The following is a 20830-nucleotide window of genomic DNA, read 5'->3' on the forward strand; positions in this document are numbered from 1 at the left end:
TGTGTTCATGGTAGTGTAATAGACACAAAACATTGAACAAAGCATGGTTCAACAGCTCTCTATGGCTCAGTTAGTGGCCCAAAAAAAAAAAAGTATAATCAAAGACAATTATATTGAGATATTAATGAAAAGCATGTGTGATCTGAAGAGGGTCTACTTTAATTGTATGTGTGTCAAGGGTTTGTGATAATTTAGATAAGGAAATGTAATTGTACAAATTTAACCTCAGACAAACATATAGAAATATTATTTATAATAATAATATCGTAATCCTTGCATTTATATAGGACTTTTCTCATACTCAAAGCACTTTACAGTGATGAGGGGGAAACTCGCCTCAACCACCACCAATGTGTAGCACACACCTGGGTGATGCAATTTTGGACCAGAATGCTCACCATCAGCTGAGGTGGAGAGCAAGAGAGATTTAGCCAATTAAATCAGGGGATGATTCAGTATCAGGTTGAGAGAGCCAGGTATGGCATTTAGACAGGACACCAGGGAAGCCCCTTCTTTTTGCGATGAGCGCTATGGAGAGTGAGTCAGGACCTCGGTTTAACGTCATACCCGAAAGACAACTCCTACAGTACAGTGTCCCCCTCACGGCACTGGGGTTTATTCAACTACAGAGAAGATCGCCCCCTGCTAGCCCACCAACACCACTCCAAGCAGGAACTTAGCTTTCCAAGGTCACCCATCCAAGTACTAACTAAAACCTACACCTGCTTAGCTTCAGCCATTGGACAGAAGAAGGGTGCTACAATGATGGCATAGCTGCCGGTATGAATAAGAAGCTATTTCTTACACCTTTTCTTTAAACTTATTTTTTATAAGAAGTGTAATTAAGACTTTGCCCAAAAAGAGGAAACAGGTATTTTTTCGATAGTATAGTTGACATTTGTCTTTTCTATAAAAAACACACACGCACACACACACACACACACACCCACACACACACACACACACTCACACATACACACTCCTGGGAGAACAGAGAAGAGTCTACTACATTTAGAACTGGCAGAAGTGCCATCCTCTGAAATCCACTGCTGTGCCACCCACGTCTATGCAGGCACCACTGCAGCTGAGCTGAGCTCTTACAAGTCTCTTACAGGAGAGTCAGAGCCCACAGGAGACATCGCCACAGATCATCTGTAGTCCACAGGATGGGCACATAACCACAGATAATCTGTATTCCACAGGACGGGCACATAACCACAGATAATCTGTAGTCCACAGGACGGGCAAATAACCACAGATAATCTGTAGCCAAAGGACTGGCACATAACATAAATACATTTCTAATATATAAAATGCAAAAGCTGAAAAACATAAACAAAAAATCTAAAGACAATTTAAAAGAAAGCTTGTCATTGAAATGCTTAATTTTCTTATGGTGACAGTTTTGAGCACAGCGCCCTCTCGTGGCTGTTTTAACAGCTGTGACCCAGCCTTGCTCTCACTCTGCAAGCTTGTGCCAACTAATCAGATTCCATCAGAATCAATAACAATGACAATAAAAAAGAGTGGCATAGTCTTACCAATCAAGGGAGCATCGACTGGACCTATGGAAATACATAGACAACATAGACAGGTACATTTTGGCAGCTTTGCCCTGACTATATTTTTGGACTGCCATTAACCTCTTATTTATTCTCATTTATTATTAATGTAAAGAATTCACTGAATCACAGCTACAATACGATGTAAAGCTAAATGTATCAGTTTTATTTTTAAATGGTACCATGGCACTGTCATTAATACCTTCTTACACGTAAAAGTTCTGCCCTCTCTGACCAGCAGAGGGCAATAGCAGGATAGGAATATAATAATATTATGTACTGCTCTGTGCTATTTTAACATTGTGGTTCAGTGTCACAATGCAGAAACCGGAAATGCGAGAGGACACCGTTAACACTGAATGTTGATTATAATCAAGTGCTGAAAACTCATGAGACATAACATTTTACAACACTGCTATACTTGTGAGAAAGAACATTCCTCTAATGACTTTAGAAAATACCCAAATAGCAATGAGGATAATTAGGCCCAGGTTATACGATGTGTCAACATCTGTTGGTTTTGATGAGCGACAATTAAACTTCTTTAGGATGAATGTAATTAATTAATTTAAATGACACATGGTGCAGTACATCACTGCCCTCATCCAGTATGTCACCCCAGTAGGCATTCCAATAAGTAATAAGAACATCACATCAGAAATAATATGTGTAGTATTCAGCCTAAAGTCTACTGTATACTGTATATTGATATATAGGGAAAGATGAGGCAGGAGAACAGTGTGGAATCAATCGACAGAACATTTGTCATTCTTTTTATTTTTTTAGCCAAATAGACACTATGAAGAAACTTATTAAAATGATAAAGGTCATATAGTTTCTATGTATGGCATATGATTCATATTACCAACCGGAGCACATTATATTGCCGTCATAAGGCGTTGATGATTCACGGCAGCCTGTCTGTTTTTGAATGGTGGCTTTCAGTTTCTTTTTGCTCTCTATAAAAGAAAACTGGTATTCCGAAATGCACTCTACATACACTCAGTGAGAATATTCATTCATTTTATTTTAGACTTATAAAGTCCTCTGCTGTTAGAGGTTTGGATGCATTGTGTGTTCAGAGATGCTCTTCTGTATGTCACTGTTGTAATATGGTAATTTGCGTTACTGTCACCTTCCTGTCAGCTTTGACCAGTCTGGCCATTCTCCTCTGACCTATCTCATTAGCAAGACGTTTCTGCCCGCAGAACTGCTGCTCACTGGATGGTTTTTGTTTTTCGCACAATTCTCTGCAAATTCTATAGATTGTTGTGAAGCTCCTGACCCATATCTGCATGATTGTATACATTGCACTGCTGCCACACAATTGGCTGATAGATAGGTCCTCAGTGGGTGTATAATTAGACAACAACTTTCTAATAATCTTTTTAGAGTAAGTATGAGAATGTGGGGAAATAACTGAATTATTGAATTAGTGTTCACATTTGTCTGGTTGTATATTTATTACTTTGGCATCTGTGAGGCTTTTCAAAAATCAGAAAATTGTGTGCGCAGTCTTCAAATACTGACTTCTGTATTCTTTGGTTGAGCTGGCACAGTGGTTTCCATAGTAACAGAATGTATTTCAGAGAATGGAAAGGACAGAAAGCTCTCATGGTCTTCACATTATTTCACTGTGGGTGGATTCTGGTGTAGATTTAACTGCTAGTTGTTAAATCCTTACATGTTTCTATGTATCAGTATTTTTACAGTAATGACTGCCTCTAACCAGTCCAGGCAGGCTGTTAAAACTGTACCATACCATCTGAATATATCAAACACACTGCAGGCATTTATCTTGTCTGTGGGGAAAAAATCACTGCTGTTAATTCTTGCATGTGTGTAAATTAATGAAAGCATCAATTAAACTATTTCATAAAGTGCTCTTTTATCTCTTCAAGTTTGTTTCCACAAAAAGGCGAACACAGTGGTTGATGCAGATTTAAACAGAGTATTTGAAATGTATTAATGTATTCGATAAATCTGCTTTTCTGTGAACATCTGTGAATGCTGAATGTTATTCCAAGATCATGTGGTCACTTAATAGAGCATGAGTGTGTTAGCATCATTTTGAGGGTCAGAAGTAAGCAGGTCTTACAATGTAACCCGTGTCATGTATCTGGTGGAGTGGGCCATTAAACCAATGGATCATTAACTTCAGACAAACTCCGGCACACTTCCCGCGTGCAGTGCTAACCTAACCTGAGCGTTCTGTGCTAACCATTAACTGACATTAAGACACACTTTTAGACAATGGATGTGTCCGTATCTATTTGCCACTGCTCATCCTGTATTTAATACACTGGGGTTCCATAGAGACAGAAATGGTACAGAAGATACCATTCACAGTTCATTTGCAATGTAGTAGGTGACTGTTCCTCTGTGCATGTGTTACCTCCTAAACATAATACAACAGCTTACACCTTCGGATGGGTAATCGGTGAATAGTTCAGATAATGTGTAAATATTTACTTTCATGTAATTTCAGATCAATTAAAGGTAATTGCGAAGGCAATTAACCAACTGATGTGATAGGGAGAGCAGAGTGATATGCATTGGTTCAGATATGTGGATTTTTTTTTTGCTTCCACCAATTACTCTGGCACAATTAGCTAATTAACTTTGCACACCAACTACGCTTCTCTGGCATATGAAACCACAGTAAAACACTTGCTAAAGGGATTCAGATAACAGAACCGCTGTTGTGGTTGATCGGCGTATCAAGTAATTTAGCAAATAAGCACCTATGTTATTGGATAATTAAATAATTTGCAGCAGTTGGCAGAAGCATAAATTGGAATTAAATCCAGAAACAAATACAGGCCTTCTTGCCCACCCCTGTTTTAGACTGTCACACCTGAAAAATGCCTGTCACAGCTGTGTGTACAGAGAGTGTGTCTGTGTGTAAGGGGTGCTGCTCAGGGTGTCTGTAATGAGAGAATACTGGCAGCAACATGAGAGACTTTCTGTCAAGTCAGAGAGGAACTACACTACACTGGAGGCAGATCAAGACATAGATCAAAGCTGCCTTTTGATATTCTGGAAGATTCCACATCTCACTACTCTGTCTATTGGGTGGGGGTGAGGCTGCAAGATGGAAACAGTTTTAAAGCACGCACCTCGGGGGGAAGATTAAAGCAAAATAAGCAACAAGAATTGCGCTGGCCACTATTAATTCATAAGCATTATTCTCCTTCTAGATGTGTGGTAAGTGTTTGGCACACACACAGCACGACACATTCCTGCTCTTTACAAATGGATGAGTTGCAGACATTAACACAACTGTCACTAACATCCTGACAGGCTGCCGCTGAAATTAAAGCGAGGAATTGGCATGCAGATCAATTCTGCTGGATGTGACAGCATACAATGGGGAAATGCAGTGTACGCAAAAACGTCCCGTACAGTGGGATGTTACCACAAAGGGCCGCCTGTCCTTAAATCTCAGAGTCCCAGAAGAGTCCTGTGTGCAGCCGCGGGTGGGGGGACAGGGGGCAGAGGTGTTTAAGCGACGCGGTAAATGTTTAGCCGACTCGTCCTGTGATTCGTCACCGAGAGGCAGGCTTGCTGGCGGGAGAGGGCCACTCCGCCGTACCTGGTTAATGTTTAAGAGAGCCTCGTCCTATCAATCCCATTCAGTACAATGCAGACGCCTCAGCCCTGTACTACACTGTGATCCTCAGGAGCTGGGCTGCCGCCTTCTTTCCCAGGCTGCTGGTGAATGGTTAACGCAGGCTCAGCTTTATCAATCTGACGCTGTGTTGGAGAGCGGACACGTAGGGCTGGGCTGACACTCGGCCATAGGGCCTCCCGACAGACACAGGAAACACCCAGAGGAAGTGACTCTGCCCACCTGGGATTTCCACTTCCCATTGAAAGGCTGAGCATAAAGACGTTGAGCTTTTATTAGCATGCACCGTGCTGTGCAGTTTCATTCAGTCTCTTGCGATGCCATTAATGCAGCGACAAAATGCTGAAAACTGTTTCCTTGGCACTGACAGTTAAAATTTTATATTTTTGGTGATTTTCTTTGTTTCCATATGGATACTTCTGCCAATGCTTCAAGCAATGATAAAAATGGGGGCAAGTTTTTAATTTAACTCAAAATTTAAGTTCAAATGTGAAAAGTTTTGAACTTTTCACATTTGCCCACTCATATACTGCTACTTCAGCTGGACACAGCTTACCCAGTGACCATTACTAAGGGCCAGGTGTCTTTCTCAAAAGTACAGAGCGGCTCTCATCACTGATGAGGGTTATAAAAATGAATTGTATAAAAAATGAGCAAAGGCCCAATGCAATGTAATAAGATCCTTTTAACACTGTGTTAGGAAAGCCCATGAACTGATGCATACAGTTTTATTTAGTATATTCCTAGATATATTCTATAGCTTTATTTTATAGCTCTTAAAGCACATAAACAAGTGACATCCCTCTGAGAACTATAAAAATCCTTTTTGCAGGAATTATATAAAGTGAAGTCAGCCATTTTAACTGTAGACCTTAAATGTAGGCATGACTGAGGTTACATGTTGTATTCCCCACAGGAATGGCAGATCTTAGTGTGAAGGCATGCTAAGACAAGAGATCTTCAGTATGGGCAGGGGGTAGTCTACACAAGCAGATCAAACAGGTTTTCAGATGGCTTTTGTGTTGGCTCTGCGTGGCTCTATTACGCTGGCACAACAAGGGGGCTACTCAGCCTCTCTCCCTATGCAAAACACAGCCATCAATCTTCCCATGAAAGCAAAACAAGGTGGAATCACAGCACTAGTAATGTGTGCCTGGGGTTTAGCATAGTGAAGAACATCCTAGTAAACACTGCAGTAGCTGATCATTACTAATGATATAATCTTCATACTCAAGACTTAATCTGCATGTATTGTGCATTTTAACAATTAATATATTCACAGGGTAAATTGTCAAAAGTTTTAATAGTCTCATTTATTTCTGATTATTTACAAAAGAAAGTCAGTTGATCATATTGAATTTGATTAGTTAAACAGTACATGCAGATCATCTGTTTACGATGGTACATTTTATTTTAAGGGGAGTGAGAACACCCCGTAAAACTGGCTGACGGAGTGTGGATGAGAACACTGCATATCCAATGAGCCATATGAAAATAAATATTGTCAATTTAACCCGCTAGGGGCAACCAAGATAAATAGTATAAGGTACCAAACAAATGGCAATGTTGCTTCATTATTTAGGTGAACCTACTCAGATACAGTGTCAATCAAAATGGTGAAATATATGAAAATTGTTAGTGCAATCTATTATTTCACAAGCAGTAATTTAAAGTTATAAAGTAGTTATTGAAATGCTGTATGAATCTCAAACTCTGCTCAGAACTCATCAGTGAAGTACATACATCTGGGCATCTATTTCTAGAAGAGAGAACCTCCCATTTAATCAATACAGAAATACTAAGTGAGATATGTTATATAATCTCTCAAAGCTCATAATATATAATGAGAAATGATTATGCCCACACGTTCTACAGATAGCACTTACCATAAGTACATATTGCCTCAGGTTGGTGAGAATGCACGCTTGGAAAAAGAAACATTTTTTTTTCTCAGAAAACAAGAGAGGTGATGTTCTGGTAATATATGCGTGTGTTCACCCGGTCCAGCTGCGAAGAACATGAGAGAGCTCTGCCCACTCTCTCCAACGCAGGCTGATGCCAGCCAGGCCCTGCTTCAATCTGGTGTGTGTGACAAAGCAATGTTCTCTCACATCGATTAAACCTTGGCTGTCCCCTGCTGCTCTGTACTGAGACGCTAGCTAGCTGTGGAGAGAAATGCTTCTCAGAGAATATTTGGCACGATGCGAAAACAGGCCCTGCATCCATTCTGCTTCAGGTATCGAAGTGTGTGTGATGCCTTCACAGGTGATTTCACAGCTTATACAATACGTTCATGACTTTCCTGCACCGTACTTAGAACAAAGGGTTCTGAAAGGGTTCTTTGGTGTGATTCCATTGAGGAACCCTCTATCACAGATGTGAAGTGCGAAAGCTCCCTGCCAAAGACGCATTTTGCCTGACAAAGAACCATTTAAGATAGGGTTCTTCTATGGAATCACAGGGTTCCCATTAGAACCATTTTTTAATGAGGGTAGGCATTCAGAAAATGTCCAACCATTATCTAACCCGTTTAATCTTGGTCGGGGTTGTGAGGGGTGCTGGAGCCTATCCCAGCATGCATTGGGCGAGAGGTAAGAATAAACTATGGACATCTGTCGCCAGGCATACAGTGATGTGTATATAATTGTGTGCGAGTAATAATTGAGTCCTATTATTGCCATTTAACTATGGTATTCTGGGTCAGTTTGGCCCCCATAAATAAGTCGTATAAAAACAATTATCTACACTGTGAGCGTCTTTTACTTCATTCTTCTCTGGCAACAAGGTAACAGCTGAATTGTCACAGAGAAGCAAGATCACACCTTTGTCCGTCAGACAACTGGAGACCCAAGGACTGAGGCCCAGGGTTCTCCTGCATCAGACCACATGATCTTCTGCACCGCACTGGGGTAACCCTTGCTCCTTGAGAACAGAAAAAAGTATGCTATGCTACCTGTTTTGTTTTCACATGAGAAAATTGTAGTTCACATTAGAAAGAAAATGTGAAATGTCACAATTTCATCTAGCACGTTTTGTTTGTGAAAATGATAAATTCATGTGCGAAATTGTGATTTCAATAAGAGAATGGGTGGGCTGAATCTGTTTGCCATTTGTTCTGTGTTCTACCATCTGTTCCAACACATGGTTCCGCTCCTGCTGAGAGAACTGCCGTGTTCAGTCTCTGCTTACTGTTGCGTGCTGCACAGTACAATGTCCAGTGTTCAACTCTAACAGAGTAGATATGAGTCCAACTAACCATCATTTTACTGTGTGCTTTGAGAATGTAAGGGGGGTGTGATGATATCCGTGGGCTTGCCGTAATGTGCCCTTAGCCATAGGGTAGACAGAGATATGTCTCATACAATTTATTTTATGCTTCATTAACACACTCCACTTAACACTCCTCTCCATGTTTGATAATGCTGACTTCACTTATGTCAGTTACCATAGAGATTCTGCATGAAGGTAGAGAAATATGCCCTTTACTCTTTGGCATTCAGGTTTAAACTATAATTTAAATGCTACCTAGTAAGGTCTCCATCCCATCAGCCCGTGTCAACCCAGGGCAAGAGAAATTAATGACTGAACGCACCCTTGGAAAAATAGCGGGGACTAGGCACGATAATGAATGCATATGATTATGCATCAATAATCTCTTTATCATCTATATCCAAGTCTTTCCTTTAATACGCTCATGGTATAATCACCTGCGCTCTTGAATCCACCCACACTCTCCTCCAGGATCAGACGAGGGACCATCAAGTTCGGAATTATTCAAAGACGGAATTCAGCGGGCTGTGGGGCCGCCACTGCCGTGTGATTATGCGCGCTGATTATAGGCGCTTCACATTCCCTCCACTGGAATAAAATTACACAGTGATTACACCGCAGCGGCTCCAACGCCACTATGATATATTAAGGACTGTGTCTGATCCATAACTGTGGTAATTTATATAAATCTACATCACTCCACAAAAGTAGGCCTTCGCATAAGTCTGGACAGTTTGCTGGGCCTATAGGAGAAAACATACTTGCATAATCGGTTGAAATAACACTTGAGTCCTTTTATGCACTTCGCCGAAAACGGATTCAACCATAACATATACTGACTTTGTTGCACTTACAAATGCTTCTGTGCGTTGGATGTGTAAAAACAAAACGGTATGTATGTTTCGTGTGCATACACACATTTCCCATTCATTATGCAACAATAAGCCTATTGTATCATAATGAGGCAAAAGCTCGTTAGACAAGTTCCTTAACGCGCGGTTTGACAAGTTCCATAACGCACGGTTCTATTTATATGATGACCGGTAGGCAATAAATAGCCTGTATAATGCAGGCTGGCTAAACCGGCATGAGACGTTGAGTTTCGACAAGCAGCCTTAGACTAACCCTCATTAACCTTGTCACAAATTTCTTTTTTAGTTGTGAAATTATTTTGCGAATTGAGAAATTTAACAGTCGAACTGTTTTATTACTGTAGCCCAAATTATAGGGTTCTTGGTTTGAAAGTCAACGATATTATAACAAGTGAATACCAGGTCACGTCGATACACATTTCATCACTTTAATTTAACAAATGAATGCTAATACTAGCCTATGTCCATTTGTTTGTTTAACCGTCACAAATCAACGACTAGTTTTGGCCGCTGAGAAACAATCTGAGCTTGACGTAGTGTGAAATCGCATAATACGTCTTTAAGTTTCAGAAACATCAATCTTACTGCGACAATTGGGCACAGTTACCGTCTCGACTGCCGCAGTTTGATTAGTCTACATTACCATGTAAACACATTGCATTACATTAGCTTCAGATGCCTCCTGAGAATGTATTTAATGATTAACAGGCCAAATGAAAATCGCCTCCGTAGAAACGAAACGCATAGACCTGTCCTTCATTACAGAATATACTAATGTTCGATTATCTATCTGTATGTAACCAGCTCGATCATAATCACTTGCTACGTGCAATTTCACAAAAATCGATGTTTATGTGCATTTTGGGCTGTTTTAGGCTTTCATCTTCATTTTATAGAACAATATCTTGGCTTTCATAATCTGCATATCTTAATGGCAATATGTCAAGGTGAAATTAACACCGGAGTTCTGCATTGCATGGAGGCTAGCCAGCTTGTCAACGTTCACCAGTCACAAACAACCACGGGACACAACTCCCTTGATATCTGGATTAGAAAGATAATATTTGGTATTGTTAGAAAGCTTAGATACCCTCCTTTCGATTAGTTTCTAACACTCACAATACATTTGGGGGCAATACGACTGGTTGAGAGAGCAGGTCACATCCAGTAGGCTATATCTGAATATTCTTCTATTATTTTGAACATGGAGATTGTAGAATTAAATGTATCATAAAAGTGCTGGTGTTTGATGTGGGGGGAATGCGTAGGCCTATATCACAACACATGTGTGTTTGTCAGAAATAGCAGGTTCTAGGTGGCTCCATTGCCCCATTATTTTTGATGGCTGAGACTGGTTTTAGCTTTGAGTCATTGATCTCAAGGACAAAAATAAAATAAAATGTATGACTGCATTTTGAGTCTCCAGTGTGACCTATACGCTTAACTTGGATGTGAATGGTCATGGAGTGCCGATATAGCGAAAGCATTTGACGAGATCTCGTCGGTCGTGATAGATCACATGCAACTATAGTTATAGCATCTGCCACTTTATTAGAGAGAAGACGCACGTTGTACCGTACAAACATGTGTAGGGGCAGAAGACGGTCTGCTAGCTAGACGCGTCACATACAGTATGTGCCTCCTACGCACCGTGGAGTCCCTGGTGTCTCCACCAGTGACAGATTGTCGGGGAGCGGTGTCCAGCCAAGATGGTCATGTCACAAAACACTCTGTCTGTCCCTGAGTTGCCCAACTGAGTCCAGGGAACATGGGGTGATTTGGCTATGAGACAAAAAACCTCATTTAAAATTAGCACTCACGTACTAAAAATAGATGGATTTTCCAACTGGGGTTCCTTTGATTAGTCATGGCAATGTCCAAGACAATAATTTTGGCGCACAGGCAAATTACTCCAGCCGGCTGATTGGATAAAATGACAGGAATCCCAGCCCATATTAGGAAAGTGGGGATGAAGCCTTGTCTTTTCATCATATATGTCATATTTCCTTGGTGAATATACCCTGGTAACACATTGGGGACCAGATTCACAGACACAGACTAAGTTTAGTTCTGGACTAAAATGAGTTTTGTATTGAGAATCTCCACCCAAAATTTAGTCTAGGACTAGGCTTAATCTGTGTCTGAGAAACCAGCCCTAAGTGTTTTTCCTCACATTTCCTCACACAATTTTTGGTATTGTGTATACCAGTAAATGTTCATCCAACATGCCTACAACAATTAGGTAATATACTGTACATTAGTATCACATGCTTTTTGCAGCTCAAAAACTGTTAAGAAATTAGTTAAGTGTAATCTGAAGAAGATTCTGATTTAGAGCTGGGATTTATGTCTAGGTCTATATTAATTTGCGTAGTTTTGTATAACACTTGTGTAGCCAAATTGAAGTTAAGCACCATATTTTAACTGCCATATATCTAAAAATGCACTCATGCCACATTTGTTATGACATACTTCCTCGTCCTCATACAATTAAAGTACTTTTATTACAAATGTGACTCTCTTTGCATACATTAGGAAAGCATTCCTAAGTCAGTAATGTTGCTGGTTTTATTTTCTAGAAAGTTCTATATGAAGCCATGAGGGTGAAAAGCAAAAAAAAGAAAGTTCATAGTTTTAAGGGAACTGACTAATTTAAGTATATATACATTGTTATTTGTGGAATTACTTGACACATAGGTGGATATATGTGTTTATACTGGCTTAAAAACTTTCTGTTCACTTGTATGGATTCTGTATACCTCAGCGTTTTCTAATTGCTTAGAAAAACAAAACAATCAGGCACTTTTAATGCATTTTGAGAGCTGTACTGCAAACTGAACTGAAGGAGGGTATAGAAATGTGATTTAATTGCTTTAAGGACTAACCAGTTTTGGGGGGTTGAACATTCCTGGATTCATCAATCCTCTCTATATGGACACATGTTATCATGAGATAGCAGAGAGTTGAATGATCTAAGTAGATATTGTGGAAATCTGAGAATAGTTATGCTTCCTAAAATGATTTATAAAGCGTGAAATAAATGTAAATACACATTGTATATTTAATTACAAACTATAGAATGTAATGTAATTCACAACTTTTATGGTGAAGTGCAAAAACTGTGGTGAATTTTGTCAGCAATAAACCAAGATAATAAAGAATACGCATTGCATTGAATAAAGTCAATCATTTTATTCATGATCATTCATTGTAAAAATAACAACATGACAATATATAGTAGAAATATTTTCTCAAATATTTACAATTCCATTTCAGTTAATTTAACTCAATTTACATTTCGGTGTACCTTGACAGTACATAACAATGTATATTTTTCTTTTCAACAGACAGGTTTTTAGCATTTCTTCTGTCTTTCATTTTATGTACAACCATACATTAATGTACAAAATATTGCAGCAATGTGTGCTACTGGATTACTCAACTACAATATTGTAGTGTTTTACTCACAAGGGTTTTGCTCTAGTCAAAACCTAAACTGCAGAACCTAGAATAACTAACTCTGATTAAGCTTTCAACGAATTAATTCATTTTCATATACGAGTTCCCGTCTATTCCCTTTTGCTTTCCCTTTAAAATACTCTGTCAATAACTCATACAAATATATGTCTTTGTCTCTGGCTGTGCAGGTTTCACATTTCAGTCATATCACCTGAAATATAGGCCACAAATACTCTGGAGCTGGAGCTGTTCGGTGAAATTAGTTCTGAACTCTGACGTAGGCTATTGCTGTTATGGTTACTGTTGCCGTTTCAAAGGTTGGTTGGATCTGTTTTAAAAGCTTATGTAGCAGATGAATGTGTTCGCTCATATTCAGGCATAATATTTATGAGCATTTCTAAGCTAATAAAACAAGAGGTGAGGCGCGAAAAATGCGTCTCTCTACTTTCTTCTGAACACATTCTGAAATTCGCATTGCCATTTCACACTGAAAGCGTACAGTTTTCTTGACAGGCTACTCCGAGATCTGAGCTGTCAACCCGTTGAATCGCAAACGCTGAAATGTTAACATTCGCTAACAGTTTTACCATAAACAATCTCCCAATTTAAGGAAGATATAGCGCCAAACACACAACAACGTGTAGGCTATGTAAGCGCATGTTCAGATTCCTTTAGGAAAAGTGAAGTGGCACATAGGAGCGGCTATAATCTGAGCCCTAAGCTCCATCTTCTCTCTCTGTTTGAGATGCACTCGCCCGTGCCTTTTCCTCTCGTCGCTCCTCGCAAACCTTCTGCCGCAGACGTCGCAAGAAAATGGCTTTTCTCCTGTGTGGGTCCTGGTGTGGGTGGTCAGGTGGTCACTGCGACTGAAACTTCGCAGACAGATACGGCACTGGAAGGGTTTGTGCCCGGTGTGAATGCGAATATGACGGTTGAGCTCATCTGATCGTGTGAACCGCCTCTCACAGTTATCCACTGGACACGGGAAGGGTTTCACCTTGACTGGCCCGTTTGTTGGACCTTTCCTGCCTCGGGATTGTTTCTCCATGGGTGTGCTATCCCTCGCAAAACTTTCTGGCAAAAGAGTCGAATAAAGCAGCGAGTCTATTGTGCTGGATAGGGTGGTTGAGGTGTAAACTAAATCGCACTGGTTTGTCAATGTCTCAATAGGAATACTGGGTAGGTCTAAAACACCCGATTTGAAGACACCGTTAATGTTACTTGCAAAGTCCAAGGTTTGTGCCTGGTGGCTTTTGAAAGGGGGGAACTGAATACTTTGCGCACAGTTGTCGATGAAGCACTGTTCCTGCTTAATCCCTCCTTCTAATTTGCACGCGGGTTCGGAGGTTGGGCAGATAGAAACGAGAGAGTCAATAAAGTCCTTCATATCAATTTCTTGATCGGTTGCGCAGTCCTCGGGCATTTTGAAAAGTTCTGACACCAGGTCTGAGGCCAAATACGAATCGCATTTATTGAAGGGGTCCCACTGACAGTTACTTTCGAACTCATTCTTGACCACCACTGGAAACGTCCCAGTGGCTATTGGTGTCTGGTCCATCGCAGAGGCACCGAAGTTAGTTTGGGCCGGGGCAGAATCACTCACACTCATCTGAACCTCAGTGAAGTCATGGCAGAAGTGTTCTGGTGAATTCAATGCTGGAGAAGAGCAGTTGGACGCTTGGCTTTGAAACCCCGCATCCACGGATGAAGGAGAGGAATATGCAGACTCCGTTTCACGCTGAATTTCAGAGATGGGCAGAGTAGAAATCCCAACTATTTCTGTGATCATGTTGAGCAGCATGTCCGCGCTACACGCTGCCGCCGGAGACGTCTCAACGTAGAAACTGCCTGAGTAATCAAAGGAAGGCGCGGAGCAACCTTTGATAACTTCGCTTGGATCAAAGGAGAATTCCGAGTTAGATACTTCAGCTTTAGGTTCTGCAGCTGCAATATCTGAGGAAGATGGAAGAAGACATGTTTAATTAATCAGCAAAATACATACTACATGAACATTACTTTTGCGTTTGTTAGGTTCACATATGACTATTATGATGATTACGATGATGATTAGTACTATAATTATTTGTATTATTATTATTTGCATCATTATAAATAACTGTCGCGATATGCATCTTGCATTACACTTCTGTTGCACGCCGCCAAAACAACAGGACTCACCTTGATGGTATTGAACAGGTGATTGTGTCTCAGCGGCCAGGCACGTGTCTTGGTTTGCCATTGGCCCAATGTTCTCAATCCCAGGGGAAGAGTTGCAAATATTGTCAAATGAAGAATAAAAATAATGCTGAGAGCTCAAATCCATGTTGTTCAACATGTTTCCCTGTCCCGCTACTCGCGATCGCAGGTCAAGTATGTATGTTGGCGAGAAATAAACAAATGCCAAAAAAAAGACCTTCAGTAAATATACGAAGCTTCTGTAAATATTTTGAAATCCCCCTTCTTTGAAAAATGGTCTAATGTCTTGATGTTTGTTGTTCGCCTGGTTCTGTATGAATCCACAGCATCGGGTTCCCTTCTCCTCCCTTTTATACTGTACGGCTGGTCGATCGCCCCTCCTATCCATTCATCTTATCCTGCTAGAGGATTCCCCGCTGCGTATTCACTTGTCAACTTTTTGCCCATACATGGGCAGAGGATGTGACGGGATCCCCCCAAAAAGGAGTCTTGTGTTTCTGACGTAACAGCAATTCTCATGAAGACCAGTATGGGAGAATGTGGCATTGCCATTACCAACAATTCTCTTTTCTTTCTTATTTTCTTTTCTTACTGAAAAGGAAAATAATTAAATGTAAGGTGTTTGTGCTTCAGGGTTTTCCATCGAAAACGTTTCTGTGTTCATCTTTATTCGGCATCTCCGTCCCAATTCCGATGATGAAGAACAGGCTATGGATTTTTTGCTTATGTTCTGGGTAAGAAAAATAATGTGATCACATTTTGCCAAAATAAAGTTTGCGAACCCAAACAGTATCCTTAGTTGCTCTTTAAAAAGTGCACGCTACTTACAGTGCAAATGCAGGAATATTGCTGTTATCGAATCGGCTACACTGGGTGTAAAAAATATATTCTTTATTAGTAAGAATGCAACACCAGGTGGCGTCAATATTAACCCGAAGTCTGACACTTCTGATAATGGTAAAACTAAAAATATGACATTCTTTTCTCAGGAAAAAAACATGTGTCAGATTATTTGTGTACAGAACACAATAACAAAGTAATATGTGACATAGTCACTTAACTCCATCTTAGCCTACTGCGCACATACACTCAGTGAGCACTTTATTAGGTATTTTTAGACTTATTTTTAGACTTAACGAGGCGTTTTGACAACATAACTGCTGCTCACTGGATGTTTTTTGTTTTTCGCACCATTCTATGCAAACTCTAGAGACTGTTGTGTGTGTAAATGCCAGGACATCAGCAGTTTCTGAAGGACTCAAACCACACTGTCTGGCACCAATTCTGGTGGTTGAAGTGAAAATTAACTGAATATATCTGCATTGCACTGCTGCCACGCGATTGGCTGATTAGATAAGCTCATCTCATAGTAGGAGTACAGGTGTTCCGAATAAAGGGCTGAGAGAGTGTGATTATTGAATATGAATAATAATGTGGGCTCGCGTAGTAATGATTTATATGATGTATAAGAAAATCAAAGGTTATCGGTAACTGTCCATCAGAGTGCAATTAAATTAACGCCCTGCGTGAACTATTGTATAGGCTAGTGTACAGGCTATAATGATCAACATATTAAAAATGTGCACACAGCAGGTTAATAATTCAGGTCATATATTTGAATACATTCGACAACCTCTTACATGGTGGATAAGGTGGTTGAGAAGCAGTGCACTAAAATCTCCAGAATACTTTACGCACTAAGTCGGCTATCGAGTCCTCGGTATATACAGGGCAGCCTAAATCAGGACCAAGGACAGCTCCCCGAAAGCTGGCTTATAGACGCGCAGAAGCAGTTAGTTGGTCATGTACATAACTTGCAAAGATGCCAGATCCAAAACATATATCAACACGTTTCATGACGTTATTTTGTGGAGTTGCGTTTTAAGTGATAATTGTGAGGCAATTCATTGCTCGTTTGGTGGTCAATGAGGGCTTAATTATCTATTGCTGAATACTTTAAGACCCTGTATAATGAACCAGTGGGATAAAATTAATTAACCCTCTTTGAATAAGTTACAATTGCCCACAAATGTGTGCAGCCACTGTATTTGAATAGAATATAATCAACAAAATAAGCTTTTCAGGTTTCTAACAATAAACTTCAATGCAGGCTCATGCATATGTTGAACTACAAACTAAATCTCCGTATTATTTTTAATTTTTCATACTTTGAACAATACGTTATATAAACATTTCGTTATTTAGGCTATATCATTTCAATACAAACCTTCAAATTATGAATGGGTGAAGGACACGTATTGTGTCTGTAGCATTTTCGCATGTAATACAAGTGGGTGTGATTTTATAGAATGCATAGGTTACTATATATATATGCAAGCAGAGAAGCCGGTGGACCTGCGTCGTTACTAACTTTTTATGTATTTTTATTGTATAAAACGAGGGTGGGTCTGCGCGCTTATTTAGATTCCATCCAACTATCTTAGTTTATTGTTTTTTTGACAGCTCTATAAACTACGCTAGTTCACTACTGCACTTAAGCACAGTAAAATTGTTAGTATACACTTGTAGGCGAATCTGTTGTTGCTTATACAGATGTCAGATCGTGATATGATTGAAATAACTACATGATTAAGAGACGAAGTTGGCACGCATAAATAGTTATCAGCATTGCTCCACATCCTTGTCATGTGGACGATTTATCCAGTAATGGATAACCACATCATAGTACCTAGTACATCTAACATAGTACCGTCACCTTTATCTAACGCGAGAGTAACATTCCCCAAGAACAATAATTTCACCTTTAACACTGTTCATTCAATGCGCTCTTTCTGTGACTTCCTCGAGCAAATGTAATTATATGAAATGGATCTTAACATCCGTAATGAAAGTGGTGTATACAAACTATATAATTATAACTCATTAGTGCCGTCAACCTCTATGTTCGGCAACTCGGGTATACTGTTCTCAAGAATGCCTTGAATGTGGACAAAACGTCTTGGTGTTTTTGAAATAAAATTGCTAATTCGGAAGTTCATGTTTGTTCATGTAATTATTTTAGTGTTGATTTTTTTCCCTTCCCGGATGCATTACCATGTCCACCGTCGTGTAATCTGAAGTTGTTGTGGCAGTCTATCCACTGCAACCAGCTTCTATCAATTTGTTATGCAATAGCGCGGCACAGCCAGTGTGTTCATTAACATTTTTACTTTAACGCCAGTTCTTGAAGGGAAATGCACATGGACAGGAAAATAAAGTCCCGCATGTGCAAGTAAACAGCATACAAAGCGATTGGTATATTAATGGAGCCGTTTCTTAGCAACAGGAGCCACATATCACTGGTCACTGGTACCCTCTTACAACACAAATAATGCAACCTTGATCGTTGTGAATGCATTGCAAATGACAGAGAAATTGAAAATGTATCGTCTATTTTTAATCTAAAAATGGTTTAATAGTTAAAGGCAGTAGGATAAATGTAAACAATACAGTCTTTTAGCTCAATGTTCTCAGCCATACACTAATATAATTATACGGTAATTAAATTTTCCAATTCACGCACACAATCCCGAGCAACTACAAATAAATAAATAAATAAATAAATAAATAAATAAATAAATAAATGCAGCATAATCAGTCCTTTAAAATGCAACTTAACACAAGGCGAGTTGTGTAAAATGTAAATGCGACTAATAACACTGGTGGCTTATCAGAGTGTCAGGGTAAGATTAGTGAGTGCTGCCTCAGCGATCCCTGCTATTCTGTGCATTCTCTCCTTGACATGCATCGGATACACCCAGGACCTGGCAGGGAGACTCCACTCAAAAAACAGGACATGCATTGTGTGAGCTGTTCTGTTCTTTCTGTAAAGAGCTCCATCATTCTTTCTTCACCTTTTCCCTTGACAGAGACCAGCTACCGTGCTTTCCCCAGTTTAAATTGGTGTACAGTTCACGCTGTTGTCAGAAAGCTGTGGGCAATGTGGCCCAAAAGTCCCTGTCATAGGTACTGTCAGCTTTGTCACCAAATACTGCATTCAATTTGACTGAGTTTCTCGAGTCAATATGCAGCATTCACCTTAAATGTATCACAACACACAGTTTTACCATATAAGATCAAATCAAGAACTTATTTTGTATTGTTGTCCTTCTATAATAAATGGTAAATGCCTGCATTTATATAGCGCCTTTAACCAAAGTGCTGTACAATTAATACTTCTCAGTCACCCATCCACACACACACTCACACACACTGAGAGCAATTGGCTGCCATGCAAGGTACCAATCAACTCATCAGGGGCAATTGGGGGTTAGGTGTCTTGCTCAGGGACACTTCGACACACCCAGACGGGATTGAACCGGCAACCCTCCAACTGCCAGATGACTGTTCTTATCTCCTGAGCCAATGTTGCCCAGAGGCACGGCTGGAGCTTGTAATGCAAATTAAATGGACATAAAGCATGATGAACACGAGCAATTGCTGGACCAAGTTTTCCACAAAGCCTCAAACATGTATTATGCACTCGCAAAGGCTTCCCCCTTAAGGTAAGCTTTTGATGTATCATGCACTGTCAAAGATAATGGATCAGACTGGGCTTAGGTGAGCAACTCTTGAGACAATGACATCACCATTATATATGCAAACCCTTTTGCGGGGTTGTGTTGTTCCGGAATTTCAACTAACTGTAAGCTAGGGTGGTATACAAGGTGTGAAATCCCACGCCTCCAAAACTCGTTTGTGTCTCATTTCCCACAGTACTGTATATACCCTGAGGCTTCAAAATAAGGAACATCTCGGTCTTAGAAAAACGAAACCAAATCTCAAAGAGGCCAAATAAATAAATAAATAAATGGATTTGGAGCTCCAACATTGAAAACCTCTGCCGGAAACAAGGCAAGCTAAAAATACGGTGTGTGAGGTTGGGTGCCAAGTTTTCACGCCTGCTTACACATCAGCGTCTTTATGTTCGGTGGAAGGAAGTGCTGCTTTTTGAGAAGCAGTCAGACTGCGCTCCGTGTGGGAGCGAGTTAGGGAAGCCCGATAACGCGGTACTGTCAGTGGAAGGCCTGTGTTATGTTCCAGAAATATCGACTCTCCCACTTCCCCTTCCCTACCCACCCTCCGGTCTTCAGCATGAGGATTAGCCACATTTCTCCTCCAGTTCGTGACTGCCGAGGGTTCTACTGCTCCGAAATCTCCCAGACTCCCCCGCACCGAGGAGCTCTTCCTGACTGATGACTGTCCTCTTCTTAGCTAACAGTCTGACAGCATTCCAGGAAAGAAACAGCCGGACTGGACGTGCTTCAGTCACCTGGCAACAACTTTTGCAGGCGTGTGATTGGACTTAAAGACTGCATTAATTCAGACCACTGTCAACATGCTCAGAAAAACGAGTTGTTTGGCTTGTCTCCATAGAGCGGGGGTCGGCAACCCTGGTCCTGGAGAGCTGCAGGGTGTGCTGGTTTTTGTTTTCACTTTAAAATCAGAAACCAATTAAGACTCAAGAAGCAAGCTGAGGTAAGTTAACTTTGTAAACAGCTTTCATTGATCAAGTGCTGATGGACAATGAAAGCCAAACTCTTTGGGCAGAACTCCAAGCACTATGTCTGGCAAACACCAGGTACTGCTCATTATCTGTCTAATGCCATGGTGGTAGCATCATGCTATGGGGGTGCTTCTCCACTGCAGGGACAGGGAGACTGGTCAGAATTCAGGGAAGGATGCAGTGAGGTCCTTGCTCCAGAGTGCATTCGACCTGAGACTGGGGTAACAGTTCTCCATTTAGTCCAACAATGACCTGAAGCAAACAGTCAAGATAATGTTGGAGTGGTTTCGGGAGAAGTTTCTGACTGTCCTTGAGTGGCCCAGCCAAGGCCCAG

General features: G+C 40.5%; 1 protein-coding gene across 1 annotated transcript; it reads right to left on the minus strand.

Annotated features, from left to right (window-relative positions):
- Positions 1-12512: 12512 nt before the first annotated feature.
- LOC133135908 (early growth response protein 1-like) lies at positions 12513-15297 on the minus strand. Its single transcript, XM_061253251.1, has 2 exons — positions 14973-15297; positions 12513-14747 (listed from the first exon to the last, which is right to left on the minus strand). Exons 1-2 carry the CDS (start codon positions 15127-15129, stop codon positions 13456-13458), a joined length of 1449 nt encoding a protein of 482 aa, XP_061109235.1. The 5' UTR covers positions 15130-15297; the 3' UTR covers positions 12513-13455.
- Positions 15298-20830: the final 5533 nt, after the last annotated feature.

The sequence above is a fragment of the Conger conger genome, chromosome 8, assembly GCF_963514075.1.
Source record: "Conger conger chromosome 8, fConCon1.1, whole genome shotgun sequence".
Taxonomy (NCBI): domain Eukaryota; kingdom Metazoa; phylum Chordata; class Actinopteri; order Anguilliformes; family Congridae; genus Conger; species Conger conger.

Coding starts and splice junctions, on each gene's coding strand:
- LOC133135908 (XM_061253251.1), bottom strand. CDS start 15,129: ATGTTGAACAACATGGATTTGAGCTCTCAGCATTATTTTTATTCTTCA. Junction 14,748..14,972: donor ACCTGTTCAATACCATCAAG/GTGAGTCCTGTT, acceptor CATCTTCCTCAG/ATATTGCAGCTGCAGAACCT.